The sequence below is a fragment of the Sturnira hondurensis genome, unplaced genomic scaffold (assembly GCF_014824575.4).
Source record: "Sturnira hondurensis isolate 20B ecotype Veracruz unplaced genomic scaffold, ASM1482457v3 Scaffold0009125, whole genome shotgun sequence".
In the NCBI taxonomy this organism is placed as follows: domain Eukaryota; kingdom Metazoa; phylum Chordata; class Mammalia; order Chiroptera; family Phyllostomidae; genus Sturnira; species Sturnira hondurensis.
In genome coordinates, this window is record NW_028081756.1 from 4138672 (window position 1) to 4160833 (window position 22162).

Genomic DNA, 22162 nt, shown 5'->3' on the forward strand with positions numbered 1-22162 from the left:
CTCTATTAGCCCAACAGATGAGCCAAGGAATGACAGCCTCGGGCCAGTAAGCACTGACCCACAGAAGGTGGTTTCTGCCAACATAATGTGACCTAGCCATTGAGTTTGGCCTCTGGACTGGTTCACTGTCCCCAGCAAACCAGGCCTTACCTCAACCTCCTGCTCCAAGGTGAGCTGCCGCTCCAGGCTGCATTCCACCATCTCTGTAGTCACTGGGAGCTTCTCGGGCAGCTTTGTGCAGCGCTGGATCAACACAGGGTTGCAGCCGTTCAGGAACTGGTAGCCAAACATGAGGTCTTCCTGCCAGTGATTCATGACCCGCTCTAGGAGGAAAGAAGCCTGAGATCTCAGTGAAGGCAGCCTGGGCTTGGCTTGGTCCCCTCTCCCAGGCACTCTCTAGACACCTGGCTGACCTTAGGATTCTCCCGCCATGTCCAGTCACCTGTCCCCCTGCCTGTCACTGGGTCAGGCCAGCACCAGCCTGTTCTCCCTGAGATGGGCTTTAGAAGGTTCCTGGGTACCCTTTTCTCAAGTATAAAAATAAAAACAGACAAATGGCATTGTATTAAACTGAAAACCTGTGCACAACAATGAAAGCAATCAGTAGAGTGAAAGGCACCTACAGAATGGGAGATGTTTGCAAAGCATGTGTATATCTGATGATGGGTTAATGTACAAGATATATAAGGAACTCCTACAATTCAATAACAAAAAAAAACCTAATAGCCCAATTAAAAAAGTGGGCAAAGGACTTAACCAGACATTTCTCTGAAGAAGACATATAAATGGCTAGTAGGTATACGAAAAAATGCTCAGTGACATTAATGATCAGGTAAATGCAAGTCGAAACTACCTCACACCTGTCATGATGGCTAGTATTAAAAAAAACAACAACAGGTGAGGATGTAGAGAAATTGGAACCCTTGTGCACTGTTGGTAGTAGTACAAAATGTGCAACCGCTATGGAAACCATAGTGGCAGGTGCAGAGGGCGACAGCCTGGGTAATGGGGAGGCCTAGGCAGCTGGGCCTGGGCAGCTGGGCCTGGCAGGCCAGCCATGGTGGAGCAGGATGGGGCAGCACTTTCCAATCCCAGACTAGTCTTCCAGCACGATGAGAGCCCCCAAAGGCACACTCACCAGAAATAGTGTTGCTGATCTTGACGAAGATTTTTTCAAAGTCAGCAAAGTCACTCCAGGAAGACTGGAACATGTGCATGAAGCGATTGATAAACAGGTTCTCCATTCTGCACAACAAGGGACAGACAGCATCACCTCTCTCACACATGCTGGGCCTCCCTCTGCAAAGACCCTTCACACTGTGGTCTTATGGAGCCTCTAGATACCACCTGAGCAATGGAGACTTGAGCCCAGGGCAGCTCCTGGGAATATCTGATTGGCCCTGTGGAACCAGGATAGAAACTGGCACCCACACCGATGCTCTTCCTCCTGCACCTCACCCATGACAGAGATTGGCTGCCTGCCATCAAGAAAAGTCTACAGCCCTGGCTGGTGTGGCTCAGTGGGTTGACTGTCTGTGAACCAAAGGGTCGCTGATTTGATTCCCAGTTAGGGCACATGCCTGGGTTCCAGGCCAGATTCTCCAGTAGGGGGCGCACGTGAGGCACCCACACAGTGTTTCTCTCCCTCTCTTTCTCCTCCCCCTTTCTAAAATTAAATTTAAAAATCTAAAAAATTACACCTATTCAAAAAAAAGAACAGTGTGCAGTGCTTCTAATCCCTTGTGCATGCCTGCTCTTGTCCACACATTCATTCATTCTGAGTGCAAGCTTCCAGGGACAGAATGCCAAATCACCTATGCAGCTGTTCTATCCAGTCTCCTGAGTTTTAGAGGGACCAGCAGTTCAGTTGAGTTTAACCCTCATTTACTTTTTATCTAACCCTGGCTTTGTGGCTGGTGCTGAGGAGGATACAGTTTCTGAATGTTTATTACACCAGAAAATAACCCAGGACAGGAACTCAACAAGTTCAAAGTGCAGGCTATAGGCAATAAGGAGTGAGATTTGAGTGGTCTGAGCAATCCTAGGGGCTTTCTGGAGGAGGCAGGTATGGGATGGGCCTGGGAAAGATGGAGAGAAAGGGAAAAAGCTTGCCAGGCTTTCCTATAGAACCCAAGCAAGGTACAGAACAGAGGTTTGGGAATTCTGGCCAGTGCTCGCTGTGACACACTCTGCCTCAGTTTCTCTCTGTGGCACACATGTGACTGAAAGTAATGAGCAGTTACCTGTTTCATTCCCATGAGCAAGTCTCCCTGTGACTTACAGTGTCAGTCTGAGTTTAGAAAGGACTTCCTTCTGGTAGAGGAGAGGTCTTCCCAGGTTCCTACAACCCCCAGCTCTGAGGGTAGCCTGTAGGAAACCAATCCATGGGTTTGGATCCTGAGTGCCACACACACGTATGGGCTTTCCCATAGGGCTGAGCTACATTTGCCATTCCACATGAGGGAACTAATCCATGTGGAATGGCAAATGTGGCTCAGCCCTGTGGGAAAGCCCATAGGTGTGTATGGCACACAGGAGTGAAACCCACAGATCCCTACAGTGGCCCAGCACTAGGTGGTGCCCAGGAAAGAGGTACTGGACCCCAGGATCTTGTGGGAAACTGGGTGTGAGTCACAGTCCACAGTCCGGTCACCCCGCACTGGGAGAGGGTCACAGTCTCTGCAGCTGAGTACCTTTGAGTTCAAAACAGGGTGATGTGGGGCAGTACTCAGAGGAAGACACAGATCCAGGAAGAAGTGCAGTTGGGAGGAAAATATTTGCATGTTCTCTAGAGGAAAATATTTCTATATACATACAGACAACTGGAATACAAGGGACTTCAAAGATCCTAAAAAGAGGAACCTGAAGCTCAGACAGGGCACCTACCTCATTCAAGGTCACATAGGCAGGTAACAGCATGGCCAGATAATGACACAGGCAGGTAGAAACCTGCCCTGATCTGCTTCCTGGGGCCAGGAGAGGCAGGAGCTCTTATTTCCTCTGCTGCTTTCCTGCTAACAGCTCCTTCATTTTCCATTTCACAGTTTTGTGTGTGGAAGGGGGTGTGGCAAAACTCACTGAGCAAGGCTGGTCTTGTTCCAAGCATAGCAGGTGGCTCAGAGGAAATGAGTTGACAGAGTTACCCAGAAGTGGAGGGGAAACCGAACTGCTCAGAGGCGGAGGTTCAATGTAGAAGGCCTCTTTGGTGACCTCAGCCACGAGTTTCAATTTTCCATAGGCAGGACTGGACTTAGCCATAGGCAGAATAGCATTGTGGTGGCGTAAGACCCAGGGACACAGAGCAGGCCCTGGGTCTATGGACTCTTTCTATCAGGAGGCTGCAGTGCAGAGCAGGCCACCAGGCTTGGGTTGGCCACTCTTTCCCCATCAGACCAGTAGGGGGCTGGAGCAAAGTCTCTTGCAGTCCCCAACCCATGTACTGGAGTCTGGACACAAGGACCCTGGATGGAGCCCGGAGTTCATGTGCAAGTCCTCACCAAGGCAAGAGAAGGCAGCTGAGATGCATGCAGGTCAGCACAGAGTATTAAGGTCCTGGTCTGAAATCCCAGCCCCATTGCTTCCCAGCCATGTAACCTTGGACAAGTCCCTAACCTTGCTGTGTCTCAGTTTTCCTCATCCTTGATGAAATGGCCATAATGATTGTCTCTGCCTCACAGGGCTGACATGATATACAGAAAGCATCAGCATATAAAGAGATATCTACAAATATTAGTGACTAGTACTATAATTATCATTTACTGTTAATATTAAAGTCTGCAGCCTTGGGTCACAGTATTCTCGGGGGCGGGGGGCACTAGGTTAAGTCCATAATCCATTCTATAGCATAGCTCTTTGCCTGTCCCTTTCCCTGGGGCATTCTGTCTCATTCACTCATTTCTTCATGTCCAAGTCACGAAAGAATTTTTGCCTATTGACTCCTCTTCCTCTCCTCTCCTTTCTGCTCTGCTCCAAAAGTGTTCTCACCCAGGACACGGGTGACTTCTGAGTGACTATATCCAAAAGGCTTGGTCAGCCCTAAGCTCCCTGATCTCTCTGAAGCATCTGACAACCAACCCCTATCTTCTTGACACTAAAATGCAGAATGTCCAGCTCCCCAGGCCTTGTTCCTGCTTCAAACCCCCATGGTCCTGACCTCTGCCACCCTCCCCAGGTAGAGGGTGGGCTCCATGCTCACCTCCCTGCCTTGGCAGCCTCAGGCCCACTTCCCTACACAGGCCCAAACTCTGGTTCTCCTGGGTCACCAGAGTTACCACTACTCAGAATGCTACTCCTTCTCCTCCAATTGGTGTGGCAAACTCCTATGACTCATCAAAACCCACATTGGCCTTCTATCTCAGAAAGTGTTTTTCAGATTCACCCCCAGAGTTACTGCCTCCTTTGCTTTGATTATCCTCAGGGCTCTTTTCTTAAGGAATGCCCACCTCATACTAGTGTGATGAGTGTCCACAGCTCAGTCCTCACTAGACTATGAACTTGGAACTGGGACCAGGGGTCATTTTTGATCCATCTTGGGCCCCCATACCCCAGAAACTCAAGAGACACTTGTCAAAGGAAGAGAGGCAGGTCGCCACCTTCTCTGGGCCTGCGGGCAGAAGCAGCCCAGAAAAGCTGGCAAACAGGTGGTGACAGTGCCTGAAAAGTCAGCTCCCTGGGCTCAGGACTGAGGAGAAAGTCCTTCTAAATACCCAGAATAAAGTCACTAGAGTAAATTCATCTTAGAGTGTGCCAGACATCACCATGGGAACATTGCATACATGAGTTCATTTAAACCTCATAACAATTTTAGCAGTTAGGAATGATAGTGCTCATATTATAGCAAGGAAACAGGTTCAGAAAACTGAATTCTACCAAGATGGCACAGCTAGAGTCTGAAACTAACCCAGCTAGCCAAGCTTTAAGTAAGCAACCTTTTGCTTTTAAACGGTAGAGATGAGTTGGTACTTGTTGCTAATTTTAATAGACTAATATATTTTTCCCCCAGGAAAAGAAACATATGGCCTGCAAGTGTGGTCCATGGACGTCACCTGGGGGCTTACTGGAAATTTAGACTCTTATCCCACTGATCAGAAACCTTGGACTAGTGTCCTATGGTGGCCCACGTGTACAGGATTGTTTGAAGGATGGTGTGCGGACCTGTGTTCCCTCACTGGGAACCCTGGCTGCTTGTCCAACTGTTGCCCAGTATCCAGGAGACGCCCAGTTGTCCTAAGATGGGCCTTGCAAAAAAACAGCCATTGTGAGCCATTAACAGCAAAAAACTCATTAAACTATTCCTTCCTTGAATGAGTTAGTTTCAAGGCAAGAATCAGCATTTTCTTTTTCTAATCCCAGTATAGGCTTAAGGGAGATATGGGGGAGGGCCACCAGCAAAGAAAGGGCAAAGATTCCTGGAACCCAGTATAGTCCTGTACCCAGGCATACAATAGGCACTACAAAAATACCAGTTGAGCTAAACTGAAGAGCAGAGGACATGACGAAGAGAAAAAAATAAAAAGGGGAAAAGGGTAAGTGCCCTTTAACCTCATTTCCCTGACCTGCGTACTGAGAGACATCTGAGCCCCTCTGAGGAGTCTAGAGAGAGCACTGAGACAACATTAAGCAGATTTCTTTGTACCAGGGCTTCTTGAGCCCTTACAGTCTTCTAGAGCAGGGACTCTCAATGTTGTACCCAGACCAGCTGCACCCACTGTGACCTTGTCAGAAATGCAGATTTCTGAATTGGAGACTTGGGAGTGGGTCCGAAATCCAGGTTTTCACAAGCTCCCAGGGGATTCTGCTACAAGGTATAGTTTGAGAACCACTGCTGAGAAGGTTGCAATATTTTCAAATTAAATTGACTATAGAACAAACCCCTTTTCAAGGAAATGCTACTTTATGCTTTGTGCTTTGTATTAATTCTTGCTGTTATTCTATGACCTATTTTAAATAAGAAAAATGCTACTTTAGCAATTATAATTTTAAAAATTTTAGATATAACTTTTAGGTGGGACTTCCACCCTCCTACATTTCTACCCCCTACAAATGAAATTGGAAACAAATTTCATTTCCACTGGGACAAAGCTCTGATTTTGCAACAAAATTCATTAGAGGTAAATAGGGTTGAAATACAGAAATACAGGCATCACTTAGAAGTTTCCAAGAATAGTGGGGGCTTTTGGGTGGCATTTATAAAGTTAAGGGGAAGAACCCTATTTTCTATGAGTGCTTTGGTGATGTGCTGCCAGCTTCTTTCTGAGCTGGAGCGGCAATAAGAGGTGGGGTCTTTCCACACAAAACTCATGGCTTTGGCCTCCAAAGCCAAGAGAGTGAGCTCTCTCAACATCCCTCCTTCTTCATTCTTTCATCTTACCCTCTCTTTCTCATTCCTAGCTTGAGGGCTCCACCCCTATTCCTCACCAGCCTGCTTCCATCACCCTCAACCCTCACTAGAACTATGTCCCTTCCTTTGGGAGTCCATCTCTTCTCTCTAGGCCCCTTTTCTTCTTCATCTTAGGGGTCAGCTCTTTTCTTGCTTTCACTACCGGCTTCTTTCAAGGAGCTGCCATATATACATGATAATTTTGTCTCACCTCAGACAGGCACTGTGCACTGGGTAGCTGGTGTGTGGGCTGGGAGCAAAGGATAAGGGGAATTACTGCTGTCAGACCACACAGACTCCTCTTACTGCCCTCTTCCCCTCAACAACCAAGCCTGTATCCGGCCCTTTGCCTCTTTTCCCTGTGCCTCACAGGGCTCCTGACCTTGCTTGGCCTCAATGTTCTCTTAAGGATTTTCTGCACAGCCTCAAGACTGCATTTCCTACTAATCACCAGACCTTGCCAGCAAAGGCCGCACAGACCTCTTGAGCTTAACATGCCCCATCACTGGGCTCATCTTTCCCTCCAAACCTCTTCTTCCTCAGCTTCTCTTTTTAAGAACTGTCTACTTTCCTTACAAGCCAGATGCATAATGTCAAGGGTGCTTGGGTTCTTCCATCAGCATCTCCCCACTGTGATCTGAATTCAGACTGGATCTTTGGTCTGTTCATACAACATCCCCGATCTCCTGTTCCCTGTCTTCAGTCAGCTTCTTCTCTTCCTCTGGGCTCTCTCATCTGACCTCCCAACGCCTGCCAGGTTAAGCTTCTGCAGTGCAGCTCTAACTCTCTGTACATCTTCTCATCTTTCATTGAAGACTGCAAATCCAGACTTGTAGTGGTCCATAGTGGCTCATGACAGCATTTCTGGTGCTGCCTTTCTAGGAAGATGACTGGGGTATGGGTCAGGTGCCTCTGGACCAGGGAGAAGGATATCCCTTCAAGGAGCTACCCCCATCCAATCTCATCTGATGAAAAATGCAGTGGATGAGGGTCTGAGCACCCTGGTCTTTGCATGAGGACAGTTAACTGTCCCAAAATTTAGTCACATTTCTGCACTGTCCTACTCTACTGGGAAGGAAGCTCTCTTTCTCAATTTCTTCTAAAGAGAACATGTCCTTATCAGTCTGCTAACCTATTGCAATCAAGCTCCAGACTGCAAACAGTGAGTAGTGAATAAACACATAAGATGCTCCTCCTCTGATGCCATCAGGAAATTTCACAACTCACCTGGTTCTGTGAGCAGGCCCAGTCATGTCTGAACTTAGCATATGGTGGCTCTCTCTGCCCCAGTATCCTTGTCCTACTTCTCTGTGTCTGCTTGGCCCGCAGCAGGGCTAGGCCAGATGGCCTTCTGCTGTGAAGCCTTCCTGGATCCCCTAATGAGATAGCACCAGATAGACTGAGGGTTCCTCAATGAGCCCTTGAGGGCAGAAGCCAATCTACAGGTGCTCAGCAGGTGCATGATGATAGAGAAGTGGGTCCTGCCTGGCATGACCACATTACCAAGAATGGAGGTAGACTAACTGTCTTTAGAGAGAAACTTTTCCATGCATGGTTAAAATATGTAGTACGAGCCCTGGCTGGTGTAGCTCAGTGGATTGAGCACGGGCCTGCGAACCACACGATCGCAGTTTGATTCCCAGTCAGGGCACATGCCTGGGTTGCAGGCCAGTTCCCGGTTCCTGGTTCCAGTTCCCGGCAGCGGACGCATGAGAGGCAACCATACATTGATGTTTCTCTCCCTCTCTCCTTCCCTTCCCCTCTAAAGATAAATAAATAAAAATCTTTAAAAAATATGTAGTACGTATGCATACTATATTATCACAAAAACTCCAAGTTAGAGGTGTAGTCTTGTTTTTAGATGAAAACACCAAGGCTGAGAGAAGTTACACAGTTTCCGTAGGATCACCTTCTACTAGCCCAAGACCCTCTCCCATGTACCCCTTATCTCCCCAAGGTAAAGGTGGTTCTTCTGAACTGCTTCCCTGAAGTCAACCCCCTTTGACTCAGACCTCACACCACCCCACCTCAAATGCAGAGGTCATGTCTCTTATCTCCTCCTTAGGACTCCATGGATCTCAGTCCACTGTGCCAAGAAAGGTGGTGCTCAGCTGACCACTCTATTTGTGCTGTGCCAGCTGAGGCTGAGGGCCCATCTCAGATGTCTTCCATGTCACTTGGGCTCCACAGCTCAAGAAGCCAAGTGACATGAAAGATGTAAATAAAGATGGGCTATGGTGTAAGTTGAAAGATGGTGGCCTGTGAAGCCAATCTGGGGGAGCACAGGGGAAAAAATATCACTCAGACCCAGGGGCTTCTAAGAGTTTCTGGAAGAAAAGGCACCTCACCGAAGTCCTGAAAAATGATGAGTTGGACTTAGCTGGGCAAAAATGGGCATTTGAGGCCAAAGAAACAGCATGAGCGAAGACAAAGGGAAATTAAGTTTCCTGGCAAATCAGTCTGGATGTTCATGGCTGGAATATCTCCTGCAGGTGGGGCAGGATAGAAGTGGGCGAGCTGGCTGAATGTACCTGGGCTCTTGCCTGCAGTTGGGGCAATCACTGAAAGATCTCAGATATTGGAATAAAAGAGATATATTCACCTTTTGTAGGTGGAACCTCCAACAAACTATATGTCCACTTGACAATAACCTTCCAATTGCTATGTGGGATGGAGCCCACAGAAGTAGGTAGAAGGAGGTTTCTGAACACCCAGGGCTAGATGGTAGACCTGGGAGAGGAAGATATGTTCAGTGAGACCCCAGGAGATGGACTTGACCCCACATGCAACTGGGAGGAATATAAGCCTAAGGAAGGAATCTAGGCAAGTAGCTTCAAACCTAGCTGCACATTGGAATTTCCCAGGGAACTTTTAAAATATACCTATGCCCAGACTGGAAGATGCTGGCAGGTGCAGGCATGGCAGAGTGACGAAGGGTGAGGTAGCATAGAATCTGCCTCACTAAATGCACAATCAGAATTGTGAACCACTGATCTGAGCTACCATTAGCCATGATAGGGATACATGAGAAGGAAAGGTAATTGTGCATGTGTGTGCATGTGTGAAGTGGGGGTCTATGAAGTGACAGTGAAGGCCCCTGAGAGGCCAGTTGGGTCACACTCATTTTATTTTCACAAAGTATACTCAGCACCTAGTCTGTGGCAACTGCTGTGCTAGGCTTCTGAAATACAAAGATGACTGTGACCTTAAGGAACACTGAGCGGACATAAGAAGGGCACAGCCTGATCTTCATCCCACCATCCATTCATCCATCCACCATTTGCATATCTATTCATCTCTCTCTCCCTTCATCATCCATCCATCCATCCATCCATCCATCCATTCTTCTTTGTCTTACTATCCATGAATCTACCCACCCCCATCCATCCTTCCACCATTCATCCACCCTCCACAATCCATCTATTCCCTATCCATCCATCTACCATCCAACCTTCTACCATTACCAAGCAAGGAGGCACTATTCCCCAAAGCAGTATCTTTTCCCGTGACTTCACTGCACCTCCATTTTATAATTTTCTTTTCCTGTCACAGGGGCCTCTGTTCTGCCTATCTCATTTTGGTCTGGGCTCTGCCTTACTAAAGCAACATGCCTTTGACTCAACAATGCCAGTTTCTGTGTGGGAATAGGACATTTAATTGCCATGATGCTTCCAGGAAGCCAGATGTTGGGTACTGCTGCATTATCAACCCAGGCATTTGGTTTTAATTTTTCTCTCTAGTTGATCCCAATTATAGTGGTAGTGGTAAGGAGGAATCCCCAGCTTTGCACCCACACAGACCTACATTCAAATCCTGGTTTTGCCAATTTCTGCCTAAATAATTTTAGGTAAGTTCTTTGACTTGGACCCAGTGGAACCTCAGTTTACTCATCTGGAAACACACCACCTACTTCCCAAGGGAAGATTTAACCTTCCCTACTGTGAAGGTTAAAGTACATCATTCTATGTAGAAAGCACCCACACTAAGGAGCTTGGTATTTGGCAGAGGCTTGTTAAGTCAGACCCTTACTACTCTGCCCTCCCACTTAGATGCAGCTTTAGAGAGACAAATGCATATGGTCTTTATGACGTGAGGAGATTTCCTGCAGAGAATTATTGTGAGGCTCTGTGTGTATGTACAGTTCTTCCAAAATGTTCAAAGGACAAAGGTTTTGACACAGGCCTGGGCATGTGGCCTTCTGCAATTTCCTTTCAGAAGTCCAAACAAATAAGACACCTTTCTCTAGGGGAGCAGCTATGCATCTAAGTGATGGGTGGGTAGTTCTCCACCTGTTTTCTTCCTGGAGATGTCCACTGTGGGCCACAGTTCTACTCTGGGTCAGACAGCTCCTGGCTCTGGGGTCAGGAGGTGCTGGAGCTCCTAAGGGCATTCTAACTCTTTATCAGGTTGCAGAATGAGGATTTAAGGTTTTCTGAATTTCCACACTTGTGAGAATTCCCTAAAGTGTCAAGGTATAGATTCAAAGGTCTTTTTATTAGCCCTGGAGTGGGGCTGGGGCTCCATATTTTTAACAAGGACCCAGGAATCTCAGGGTTTGGCAAGTTTTAAAACTCCTCTGGTAATTCGGCCTCAAAGAGAAAGCATAACACTCTGATCTCTGCAATGTAGTAGCAGGGATCTTGGCCCAGGTATTTGACTTCGTTAGTCCTCAGCTTCCCCATCTGCAAATGCCTACCTCATGGGGTTGTTGTGAAAGATGAATGGGGATAAGTAATACATGCCAGGGATCAATACAGGCATGGTGGCCATTATCACTGCAGAGTCCTGCCATCTTGGTGACATACTTTTTTCCCTTGAGGTGGTCATGAGGGTAAAAGATGTGGGTGGGAATGAGGCATTCCAAGTAAAGACTTCCATTTTGAGGTGAAACATAGCTATCTGGAGCCTTCCAGGTTGTAAGTTTTTTTACATAGAAGATATGCTGTGATTGTGCATTGAGAATCCACTCTATAAACAAGATATATTCAAAAGCATTTGAAAAAAGGTGTTCGGCTGAGCTGCTCCCTAAGCTCATGGGCCCCATGAGGAAAGGAGTGAGGGTCACACTTGCAGCCCTGGCCGTGGGAGAAGCTGTCCATTATCCTTAAGTTCTCCTTGACTTACGCTTTAGAGTAGTTCAGAACAAAGTCCACTCCTTTCTCACTATCAAACTGGATATCGCGAGGTAAATCCTTGTGGCTTTTGGCATCAATACTCAAGGGGAATCCAGGGTTCCATTCCATCCATCTGAGCATACAAAAGGAGGAGAAAAATGGGTTAATGCCTTTGGGTCGGCACCTCAAGGTGAAGACTGTCTGTGTAGTCTGAGGATGTGCCTGCTATCGGGGCAACATATAGTTGAGGGTGCATCCAAAGAGGTGCTGGGACCCTTTCCAAGGCCCTGAGTCAGTCCACTTTGATGTTCCTTGAGCATTATAGTGGGAGGTCTGAGGCCTCCTCAACCTAAAACAGCTTACAGCAGAGGAATAGTGAGTGAATGGTACATGTGTACTATTGTGTGAAAGGAAATGAAAAAGTAAGCATCAGAAGACCTAATTTATTTGTGGTGACACTGAACAGCAATATCTCCCAATGTCCCCCCCCCCCGCCCCCCAGCACAGAACTGCCTTGCTGATCACCAAAGTTACATGTGGCAAAGACTGCCCCACCATGCCTGACCTAGACATCAATGTCCCACCATCTTGGTCAATGCACCCTGAACTGTGTGAGATGGTGGTGTGGGGTGGGGGAGCAGGGGGTAGGGACACTTGTTAGGGCTGAGCAGTAGGGTGCACAAGGTGGCAGGTAGCTAAGTGATCCTCCTGCTTCCACTGGGCACAGATAGCTGCCAATAGCAGGTTTAGGGCTTCTTAACATCATAATAGCTCCCCCTAACAAAGGGCCATGCACTCTAGTCAACCAAAGTTTTTGTATCCTGGTGTCCTTGAAACCTAACCTGCAGCATTGGATGTTTATGTTTTGTTGTTTCAAATTTTACTTTTGTCTTTGCTTATAGCAAAAACAAAACAAACTGTCAGTTTCTTTCGTGCAGGGAGAATGATCTTATATTTGTTTAAAAACCAAAATTTACATTCTGAGATTTCAGCTTTTCTAGTTATATTCTAAATATAAGAATATAAGGCCTCAGACCTCCCACTACAATGCCCAAGAAACATCAAAGTGGGTTGACTCAGGGCCTTGGAAAGGGTCCCAGCACCTCTTTGGATACACCCTCAACTATAATATGTTGCCCTGATGGCAGGCACATCCTCAGACTACAGAGACAGTCTTCACCTTGAGGTTCCTTCCTTTTAAATCTCTCTTATGAAAGAAAAGTAAAACATTGAGATATACTCAATGTTTCAGAAGAGGAAGAGCCAGAAATTGAAAACTTATTTGAAAAAATAATGAAAGAAAACTTCCCTGATTTGGCAAAGGGAATAGACATACAAGTTCAGGAAGCACAGAGAATCCCAAACAAGTTGGACCCAAAGAGGACCACATCAAGACATATCATAATTAAAATGTCAGAGGTTAAAGATAAAGAGAGAATCCTAATAATAAGAGAAAAGCAGAGAGTTACTTACAAAGGAGTACCCATAAAACTATCAGCTGGTTTCTCAAAAGAAACTTTGCAGGCAAGAAGGGACTGGCAAGAAGTATTCAAAGTGATGAAAAGCAAGGACCTACAACCTAGCTTACTCTATCAAGCAAAGCTATCATTTAGGATGGAAGGGCAGATAAAGTGATTCCCCAGATAAGGTAAAGTTAAAGGAGTTCATTATCACGAAGCCCTATCACATGAAATGTTAAAGGGACTTATCTAAGAAAAAAAAGATAAAAACTATGAACATTAAAAAGACAACAAATTCACAACTATCAACAACTGAATCTAAAAAGACAAACAAACTAAGCAAACAGCTACAACAGGAACAGAATCACAGGTATGGAGATCATTTGGAGGGTTATTGGCAGGGAAGAGGAAGAGACAGAATGGGGGAGAAGGTGCAGAGATTAAAAAGCATAGTTGGTAAGTACAAAATAGACGGGGGGATGTTAAGAATAGTATAGGAAATGGTGAAGCCAAAGAACATGTATACACAACCCATGCACATGAACTAAGGGGTTAATTACTGGAGGGAAGGGGTTACTGGGTGGAGGGGGACAATGGAGGAAAAATTGAGACAACTGTGATAGCATAATAAAATATACTGAAAAATGATTAGTGCCAATAAAAATTAGTAAGCTGTCAGAACAAGGTAAATATTTTTAAAAATGAGTAATTTATCTTTATACTAGCAATACTATTTACAAACAGAAAAATATCCCACTCAGAGTTATGCAAGCTGTAATTTCCCTAGTTATAAAGTAACTTGAAAGGAGGAAGACCTGCATGAAGAAAACTAGAAATTTTATTGAAAGAACAGATTGAGTTCTCAGATGGAAAGCCCGACGATCACTAAAATGCCAGCACATAACACAATTCAATGTAATTCAAAACAATTCTCATGATGAAAATCTTTAAAGAGCAGTGAAATAACAAAACAGCTATTAACATATATTAGAAAGTTATGATAATAAAAAAGATGGTGCTGGGCTGTGGAGTAAAAAAATAGACTAATACACAAAGTCCAGAATCAGACCCAAGAAAATATGTGAGTATAATACAAAGCTAGCTAATACTTATTCTATGCTTTCTATGTGCCAAATAATATTCTGTGTGTTTTCATGGTTTAACAAATTTAATTCTCTCAAAAACCCTATGATGTAGTTCTATTATTCTGTCCACTTTATAGATTGTGGGGATTGAGGCACAGAGAGATTCAACAACTTTCATGGGACACAAAGCAAGTGGCTCTAAATGGGAGCTAAGCCCAGGAACTGGCAGCCAGGGCAGTAGAAAGAAATGTATTATATAATAAATGATACCAGAGAACTTTGACTTCTACTTCACATTATGGATAAAAATACATGGCATATGAAAAGAGGCCTAAAGTTAAAAAAAACAAAATTATAAAAGTGTTAGATAAAAATATAGGAGTATTTATGTAACATTGGATGGGAAGGGCCTTCTAAACAAAGCAGAGAACCCAAAAGTTATAAAGGAAAAACAATATGCATAGTTTAGAAAATAACTAAAATCCTCTGTGAGAAAGGCAACAGAAGACAGATGACATGCGTACATATACCAAGGGACACCATTCTGACATGTAAATAGGCACTTCAAAGTGAGGCAATGCAGAGATGCTTAACTCACCAGTGGTCAGGGAAATGCAGATTAAAATAACAAGGGATCTCAGGGGTTTTCAGAATGTCAAAAATTTTAAAGATCAGTATCACCAGGTATTGGCAAAAGTATGAATTAAAGTACATTTTTATGAACAATTGGTGGGACTGAAAATTACTATAAAATTTTGGCAAAGGATTTTTGTCAGTATTTCTTAAAGTGAAAAATATTGATTTGACCCAGCAACGTGAGTTCTGGATATTAATCTGACAGTAATTAAAACATGGGTACATCAGGATGTTTGTACATGTCTACTTCTTGTAGCACTATTTATAATACAAAAACAAACAAAGACACAAAAAGGAAACAACATAAATGTCCATCAATAGGAGAATGGTTGAATAAGTTAAGATACTTTCATATAAAGCAAGGAATATGAGGTAATTTAAGGAGGAAGAAAACAGATACTACTTCAGATTAATTGGTAAAATGAAAATGCCTCAAGGTGCAAAGTCTCTTCATGATGTAGGGAAATAGTAACCTTCAGAAACAGCTGGTAGGGGCGAAAATTGGCAGAAACCCCTTGGAAAACAATTGGTAATATCTAGAAAACTTAAAATGTGGTCTACAACTCTGCAAGCCTACTTCTAGGAATATTCCCTAGAATAACTCTTCTATGAGAGCACCAGATGATGTATGAGAAAGGTCATTGAAGTCCACCATGTAATAACCATAAGTTAAAAACAGCCCACATGTCTATCAGCAGGAGAGGGGGTGAGCATGGTGGTTTATTCATAAGACGGTATGGTATACAGAAGCTAAAATGATGGGTGACACCTATCCATGTCAACTGGAAGCTTTTTAAAACAATGATGAATGAAAAAAAGTAAGGCACAGAATGATTATGTTAAATGATGTAGATTAAAAACTACGACACCATGCATAGCTCTATGTGTGTGTGTGTGTGTGTGTTCAGGTACCACACAGGTACATGAAGTCACAGTGAGAGAATGTGGGCAGTGACTTATGACCTGTGTGGGCTTCATCATCTCCCTACCTGGCTGATTGAATGATGAGGGCCAGCTGGACTTGCCAGCTCTCTGGCATATTAGAGACTATTCTTAGTTGTGACTTTACTTTCAAACTCTAATCTGGAAGCCTGAGAGTTCATGTGAAAGAGGAAGTCAAAGATTATGCAGACTGCACAAAGTCAGCGTTTCCTGAACGGAAACGGGTGGGGGTGGGTCTGAAAAGGAAAGATTAGTGGAAGGAGGAAGAAAAAAAATTGACGATTAGATCTGTTAAAAAGGGGCAAACTGTCTTGCCAGAAAACCCTTCTGCCCCATCCCCCTAGATCCTCCCAAAGCCCCTTTTCGCAGGAGAAGTAAAGTCTTCCTGTAAAAGACTACTACCGAGGATCAAACCTGCAACGTTTTGGTGTATGGGACAATGCTCCAACCAATGGAGCTACCTGGCCAGGGTTGAGTTAAAGATAGTTTTAAGGCTGGGGCAACCAGTAGCACGTTCTTGACCACTTACAGCACCACTGCTGGGTTCCCCGAAAGTGGGGGGAAGGATAAAAAGCTAAGAGATGAGAGATACCTTTAAAAACTAGAAAAGTTAAAAAAAGATTCCACCTAGTTACAGAAATAATTGGTGAAATTGGATACCCATACACTGCTTGTGAAAACTGGTTAAGGTTTTTGTAAAGAAATTTGTCAGTATATACTAATCACTTACACTATTAGCTTTAGTAATTTCATTTCTGGGCACCTGTCCTAAGGAAATACTTAAAAATGCACAAAAGTTCCACAAAGGTTTTACATTGTTTATTAAAAAATTAGAAATCTCTGAAATGTCCAGTCAGACTGGTGTTTAAGTAAATTATGGTGCATCCATAGAATAGAATATAAAACCTAGGGCAATATTTGTGATGAGATTTTTTAAATATGAGGGAAATGTTTCTGCTAAATCTCTAAGGGAAAAAAGGAGGATGTCAAAATAGTATATATAGTAAAATCCCAAATGAGTAAGAGGGAAAATAAATGAATTACAGGTATTTTCTGCTTTTATATTATTCTCCTTCCATTACTTTATTGGATTAAGACCTCCCTGAAATACTACATATCCCTTGTGAGAAGTTAAACTACTGAGGAATAGGTGGAAAAGTATAATGGCCATCACTCCATCAACACCTTAGGTAATCATGTTGACTATTTAGCATGATACCTTCCACTCCTTTCTCTTGAAAAGAGTCTCAAACTCAAATGTCTCCAGGGGCCAAAGCAGGAAACTAAAAGAAAAAAAAGCCTTGATATAGCCATTAAACAAGTGTAGACTGAGGAAACCTGGGGAATAAACACCCTCTTGACTCAAAACTCTACAATGATCCATCAAACACATTTAAGGGCTGGATACAGCCCACTGACCATCAGTTTCCACATGAGCACTCTAGATTATGTATTATTATTTTTACTATTATTGTTATTTTTAATCCTTACCTGAGGATACATTGATTGATTTTAGAGAGAGAGAAACATTGATGTGAGAAACATTGATCAGTTGCCTCCAGTACATGCCCCAATTAGAGACTGAACCCGCAACCTAGGTATGTGCCCTGGCTGGGAATCAAACCCACCACCTTTTGGTGTATGAAATGACACTCCAAACAACTGAGGAACCTGGCCAAGGCTGTTATTATTTTTAAAAAGCTTTATTGAGATACAATTTACATACCATAAAATTCACCCCTTATAATTATCCAGTTAACAGGTTTTTAGTATATTCACAGAGTTGTGCATCTATCACCATAATCTAATTTTGGAATATTCTCATCTCAAGTAGAAACCTTGTACCTATTAATAGTCACTCCCCATCCCTCATCTCCAACTTCCAGCCCTAGGCAGCCACTAATCTATTAGCTTGTGTCCATAGATTCGCCTGTTTAGGCATTTCATATAAATAGAATCATATAATATGTGTTCTATTGTAAATTACTTTTCCATTTAGCAGAATGTTTTTGAGGTTCATTTATGGTTTGGCATGTATCCGTGGCTCATTACTTTTTAATGCCAAATAATATTCTATTATAGGAATAGATCACATTTTTTTATCTATTCATCAGCTAATGGAATTTAGGTTGTTTCCACTTTTGGGTTATTGTGAATAATAATAATGGGCTATAGTGTTAATATATTGGGTTAATATATTGAGTTAATGTAATATGAATGTATTGGGTTAATATATTATGAATGTATTGGGTTAACATGCATGTGTGTGTACAATTTTTTATGTGTAGAAATATGTTTTATTACTCTGTGTACATATGAGGAGTAGAATTACTGCATTATATGGTAACCCTGTTTAAGATTTTGAGGAACTGCTAAACTTTTTCAAAGTGGCTTTATCATTTTACATTCTACCAGCAAAGTGTGAGTTTCTCCACATCCTCAGCAGCACTTGTTACTGTCTGTCCTTTTTATTCTAGCCTTCCTAGTCCATGTGAAGTGGTACTTCATGGTGCTGTCATAATGACCAATAATGTTGAGCATCTTTCCATGTGATTATTTTTGGACAAGTGCTTATTCATTCCGTTTTATAGCTAAAATATGCATATATTCCATTATATAGATATACCACATTCATCAGTTAATGGACATTTAGGTTGAACTCACCTTTTGGCTGTTATGGACAATGCTGCTATAAACATTCATGTACAAAGTTTTCTGTAGGCATGTATTTTCATTTTTCTTTGGTATATGCTTAGGTATAGAATTGTACCATTTTACATTCTCACCAGTAGTATACAAGGGCTCTTACTTCTCCACATCCTTGCCAACACATGTTATTTTATCCCATTCTGTGGACAGTCTTTTCATTTTCTTGAAGATATAGTTTGAAGCATAAAAGTTTTACAATTTGATGACATCAATTTACCTATTTTGCTTTTGTTGCTTATCCTTTTGTTGTCACCTCTACAAATCCTTTGCCATAGGTAAGTTCTCTTTTTAATTTTTTTACGGATCTCCTGGCAATTCCACTTCTGGGTATTTATCTAAAACACTAATTGAAAAAGATATACATACCCCTATGTTCATTGCAGTATTACTTACAATAGTCAAGATATGGAAGCAACCTAAGTGTCTATCAATAGATGACTGGATAAAGAAGATGTGGTACAAATATACAATGGAATATTACCTGGCCATAAAAAGAATGAAATCTTACCATTTGCAAGAATGTCAATGGACCTAGAGGGTATTATGCTGAATGAAATAAGCCTGAGAGTGAAAAATGGCATATGATTTCACGTATATGTGGAATCTAAAGAAAAAACAAACAAACAAATGAAATAGAAACAGACTTACAGATACTGAGAACAAATTTATGGTTGCCAGATGCGAAGGGCATGGGGGATTGGGTGAAAAAGAGGAAGGAACTATGAAGTACACATTGGTAGTTACAAAATAGTCAATGACAGCATAGGAAATATGGTCAATGATATTGTGATAACATGCATAGTGCCAAGTTGGTGCTAGACTTGTCAAGGGGATCACTTCATAAATTATATAAATGTCTATCCACTATGTTGTACACATGAAACTGCATAAAATAATATTGAATGTCAACTGTAACTTTTAAAAATCCTTTAAAAAATCCAAGATCATGAAGGTTTACCCATGTTTTCTTCAAAACTTTATAGTTTTAGCTCTTACATTTAGCTTTTTGATCCATTTTAAGTTAATTTATATATGTGGTGTGATGTAAGGTTCAGCTTTTTTCTTTTACATGTAGCTATTTATCTGTCCCATTTGTTCAAAAGACTATTCTTCTTCCACTGAATTGTCTCCCTACCTCCGTGGCAAATTAATTTGCCATAAATGTAAGGGTTTATTTCTGAGTTCTCAGTCCTATTCCATTGTCTATCCTTAGGCCCATACCACAATGCTTTGATTACTGAAGCAGTGTAGTAATTTTTATATTGAGAAATGTGAGCCCTTCAACTTTTTTTAAAGATTGTTTTGACTATTCTGGATCCCTTGCATTTCAATATGAATTTTAGGATCTGCTTGTCAATATCTGCAAAAAAAAGTTGGGATTTGGATAGGGATTGTGTTATATCACCTTATCCTTAAGGTGATATTGCCATTTAAACAATATTAATTCCTTTGCTCCATGAACATGAGATTTATTTCACCTTTTTAGATCTTCTTTAATTATCTTCAACAATGTTTTGTAGTTTTCATGGTGTAGCTCTTATACTTTTGTTAAATGTATTCATAAATATTTTATTCCTTTTGATGCTATTATAGATTGAATTATTTTAGTTTCAGATTGTTTGTTAGCATATACACAAGTGAATTTTGTGTATAATCTTATATCCTGCTTTCTTGTGTGTCTATTGAGATTATCATGTTTTCTTGTCGTTTACCGATATGGTATATTACATTAATTAATTTTTGGATGTTAAGCCAGCCTTCCATATTTGGAATAAATCCTATCTGGCCATATTGTACAATATAATGCCTTTTATGTGTTGCTAGATTTGGTTTGCTAGTATATTATTGAAAATCTTTGCATCTCTGTTTATAAAAGATACTAATTTTTTAATGATGTTTTTGGTTTTGGTATAATACTTGTTTCATATGAGTTAGGATTTGTTCCCTCCTATTCTAGTTTTTGAAAGAGGTTATGTAATATTGGTATTAATTTTTTAAATGTTCAGTAGAATTCACCAGTGCAGCCAATCTGGGCCTGAGTTTTTCTTTGTGGAAAGTTCGAGTCAGTTTTGGTACTTGCCATCTTTCTGTGAGTGAGTCCATTTTATCCAAGTCATTGTATTCCCTTTTATTCACTTTAATTTCTATGAGTTGGTATTGATGTTCCCTGTCTTATTTCTCATTTTAATAATTTGTGTCCTCTCTTTTTTCTTAGTCTGTTAGCTAGAGTTCATCAATTTTTTTCCGGATTATGTATCACTTTTATAAGAAAATTATTATCAGAAGACATAAAAAGTGAAGGGAAATTCTTACAACTGGAGGTAGGAGAACATCAAGATAAGTTCAAGCTTTTACTGCAGCATTCCTTCTAAATGCCAATGTGATTGATCTCAAGTGTTTTCTATAACTCTTTTTACCATCTTTGCTTGGAGGGGTGGTCAGGAGGAGCTTGGGGACCACAGGGAGTTGGTGCTTGTTCATCACTTACCAGTAGTGAAGGGCCATAAGCTATGGGTAGGGTTTGTTTCATACCACAACCCTGAGACAGAAGAAACTGCGGTCCCGTGTCAAGTTGGTCTGATGTCATAACTCACCTATACTGTTTCTGCCGTGTTTCCAGTTCTTTACGTCTGTGCTGCTTGAGAATGTGAATTTGGTCATCATGGGGCAACTTTGCTGTGAGGAAAGGACAAGTGTAAGAAGAGCCATAGGAATAATTATAACAAGGTCCAATATTAAGGTTTCCTTCAGACTCCCTGCTCATGCCAAGTGCTTTACATGAATCACCTGTTTAAGCCTCAGAAAACTCCCCTATTTTATTAAATGGGACTCAGAGAGGTTGAATAGCTCTACCCTTGAACTTTACTCAAGGTCACATACCTAATTAGTGGATTTTCAACACAAGACTCAAATCCCATGCTCTTAGTCACTGCTTTGACAAAAGATGAATCCAGTTTCTCCTCCTTCTGCCTGTTCACTCAACAAGCCTGGTGGCCCTGCACTTTAGGTTCTAAGGATCATGTCCAGATGCATGAGCCAAGCTTCTTTTGCTTTGGGCTTTATGAGGACAGGCCAATGACTCTGTCTCCTTCCTACTCCGATTGCTCCGTGCCTCAAAGCATCTGCAGTAGGTGTGACCTTTCTCCAGGTGCTAATAAACCCCTGGCTTAGAGGGTGAAGTGGGAGTTCCCAGGCACACAAACAGCCATGCCCTCCCTCTGAGCTATAGTCCTTCAAGGGGAATATTATGACCCCTTTTTGTCAGAGGGTAAATAGGCTCCCTAGTAACAAATATCCCTGGGATGTACCACTAACTGGGCAGTTCTCCAAATGTCAAGTCTGTTGCTTCACTTTTCAGAATCACAGACATCCAGGCCCAAACAGCCATTTTCAAGGTCACAGTAGGGCTTGGACTCCAAGGCCCCCATGCAGAGGGTCTGTGGGCAGGCTAGTCTGCATAGTTACCAGTTAGTTGAATTTGAAGTCCCACTTTTTGCTGAAAGAGAAAAGAACCTAAAATCTGCCATCTAAAGCAAGACCCTCAAGTGTGCAGACCCCAGTCTGGCACTTCCACAAGAGGGCATTCTTCATACCGAAGAATCATGGCTGGCCTGATATGAAGGAGGAGGCAAGTGGCAACAATTAGCCAAGGCTTTAGGCTCTCTGAATGACTCTCCCTTGCATGCCAGCTTCTTAGCATGTGTGAGTCACATCTGGGCCTCGGTAAATCTCTACCTCACTTCAAGTCATGGTCCTTCAGTTTGCTCATACTCTAGACCTGGAGCAATCAATCTTCAGATGCCTCATGTCCATAGAATGAAGAGGAGGACAGTTGCT

At 42.6% G+C, this 22162-nt stretch overlaps 1 protein-coding gene across 3 annotated transcripts in view; it reads right to left on the reverse strand.

The window, feature by feature from the left end:
* The window catches only part of ALOX5 (arachidonate 5-lipoxygenase), a 44349-nt gene that overhangs the window by 13701 nt on the left and 8486 nt on the right, over positions 1-22162 (reverse strand). For all 3 annotated transcript variants that reach the window (XM_037056713.1, XM_037056712.1, XM_037056711.1), the window contains exons 3-6: positions 20920-21001; positions 11504-11626; positions 1139-1245; positions 151-323 (exon numbers count right to left, since the gene is read on the reverse strand). In XM_037056713.1, the coding sequence (XP_036912608.1) occupies positions 151-323; positions 1139-1245; positions 11504-11626; positions 20920-21001 (485 nt within the window). The remainder of the gene's footprint in view (positions 1-150; positions 324-1138; positions 1246-11503; positions 11627-20919; positions 21002-22162) is intronic.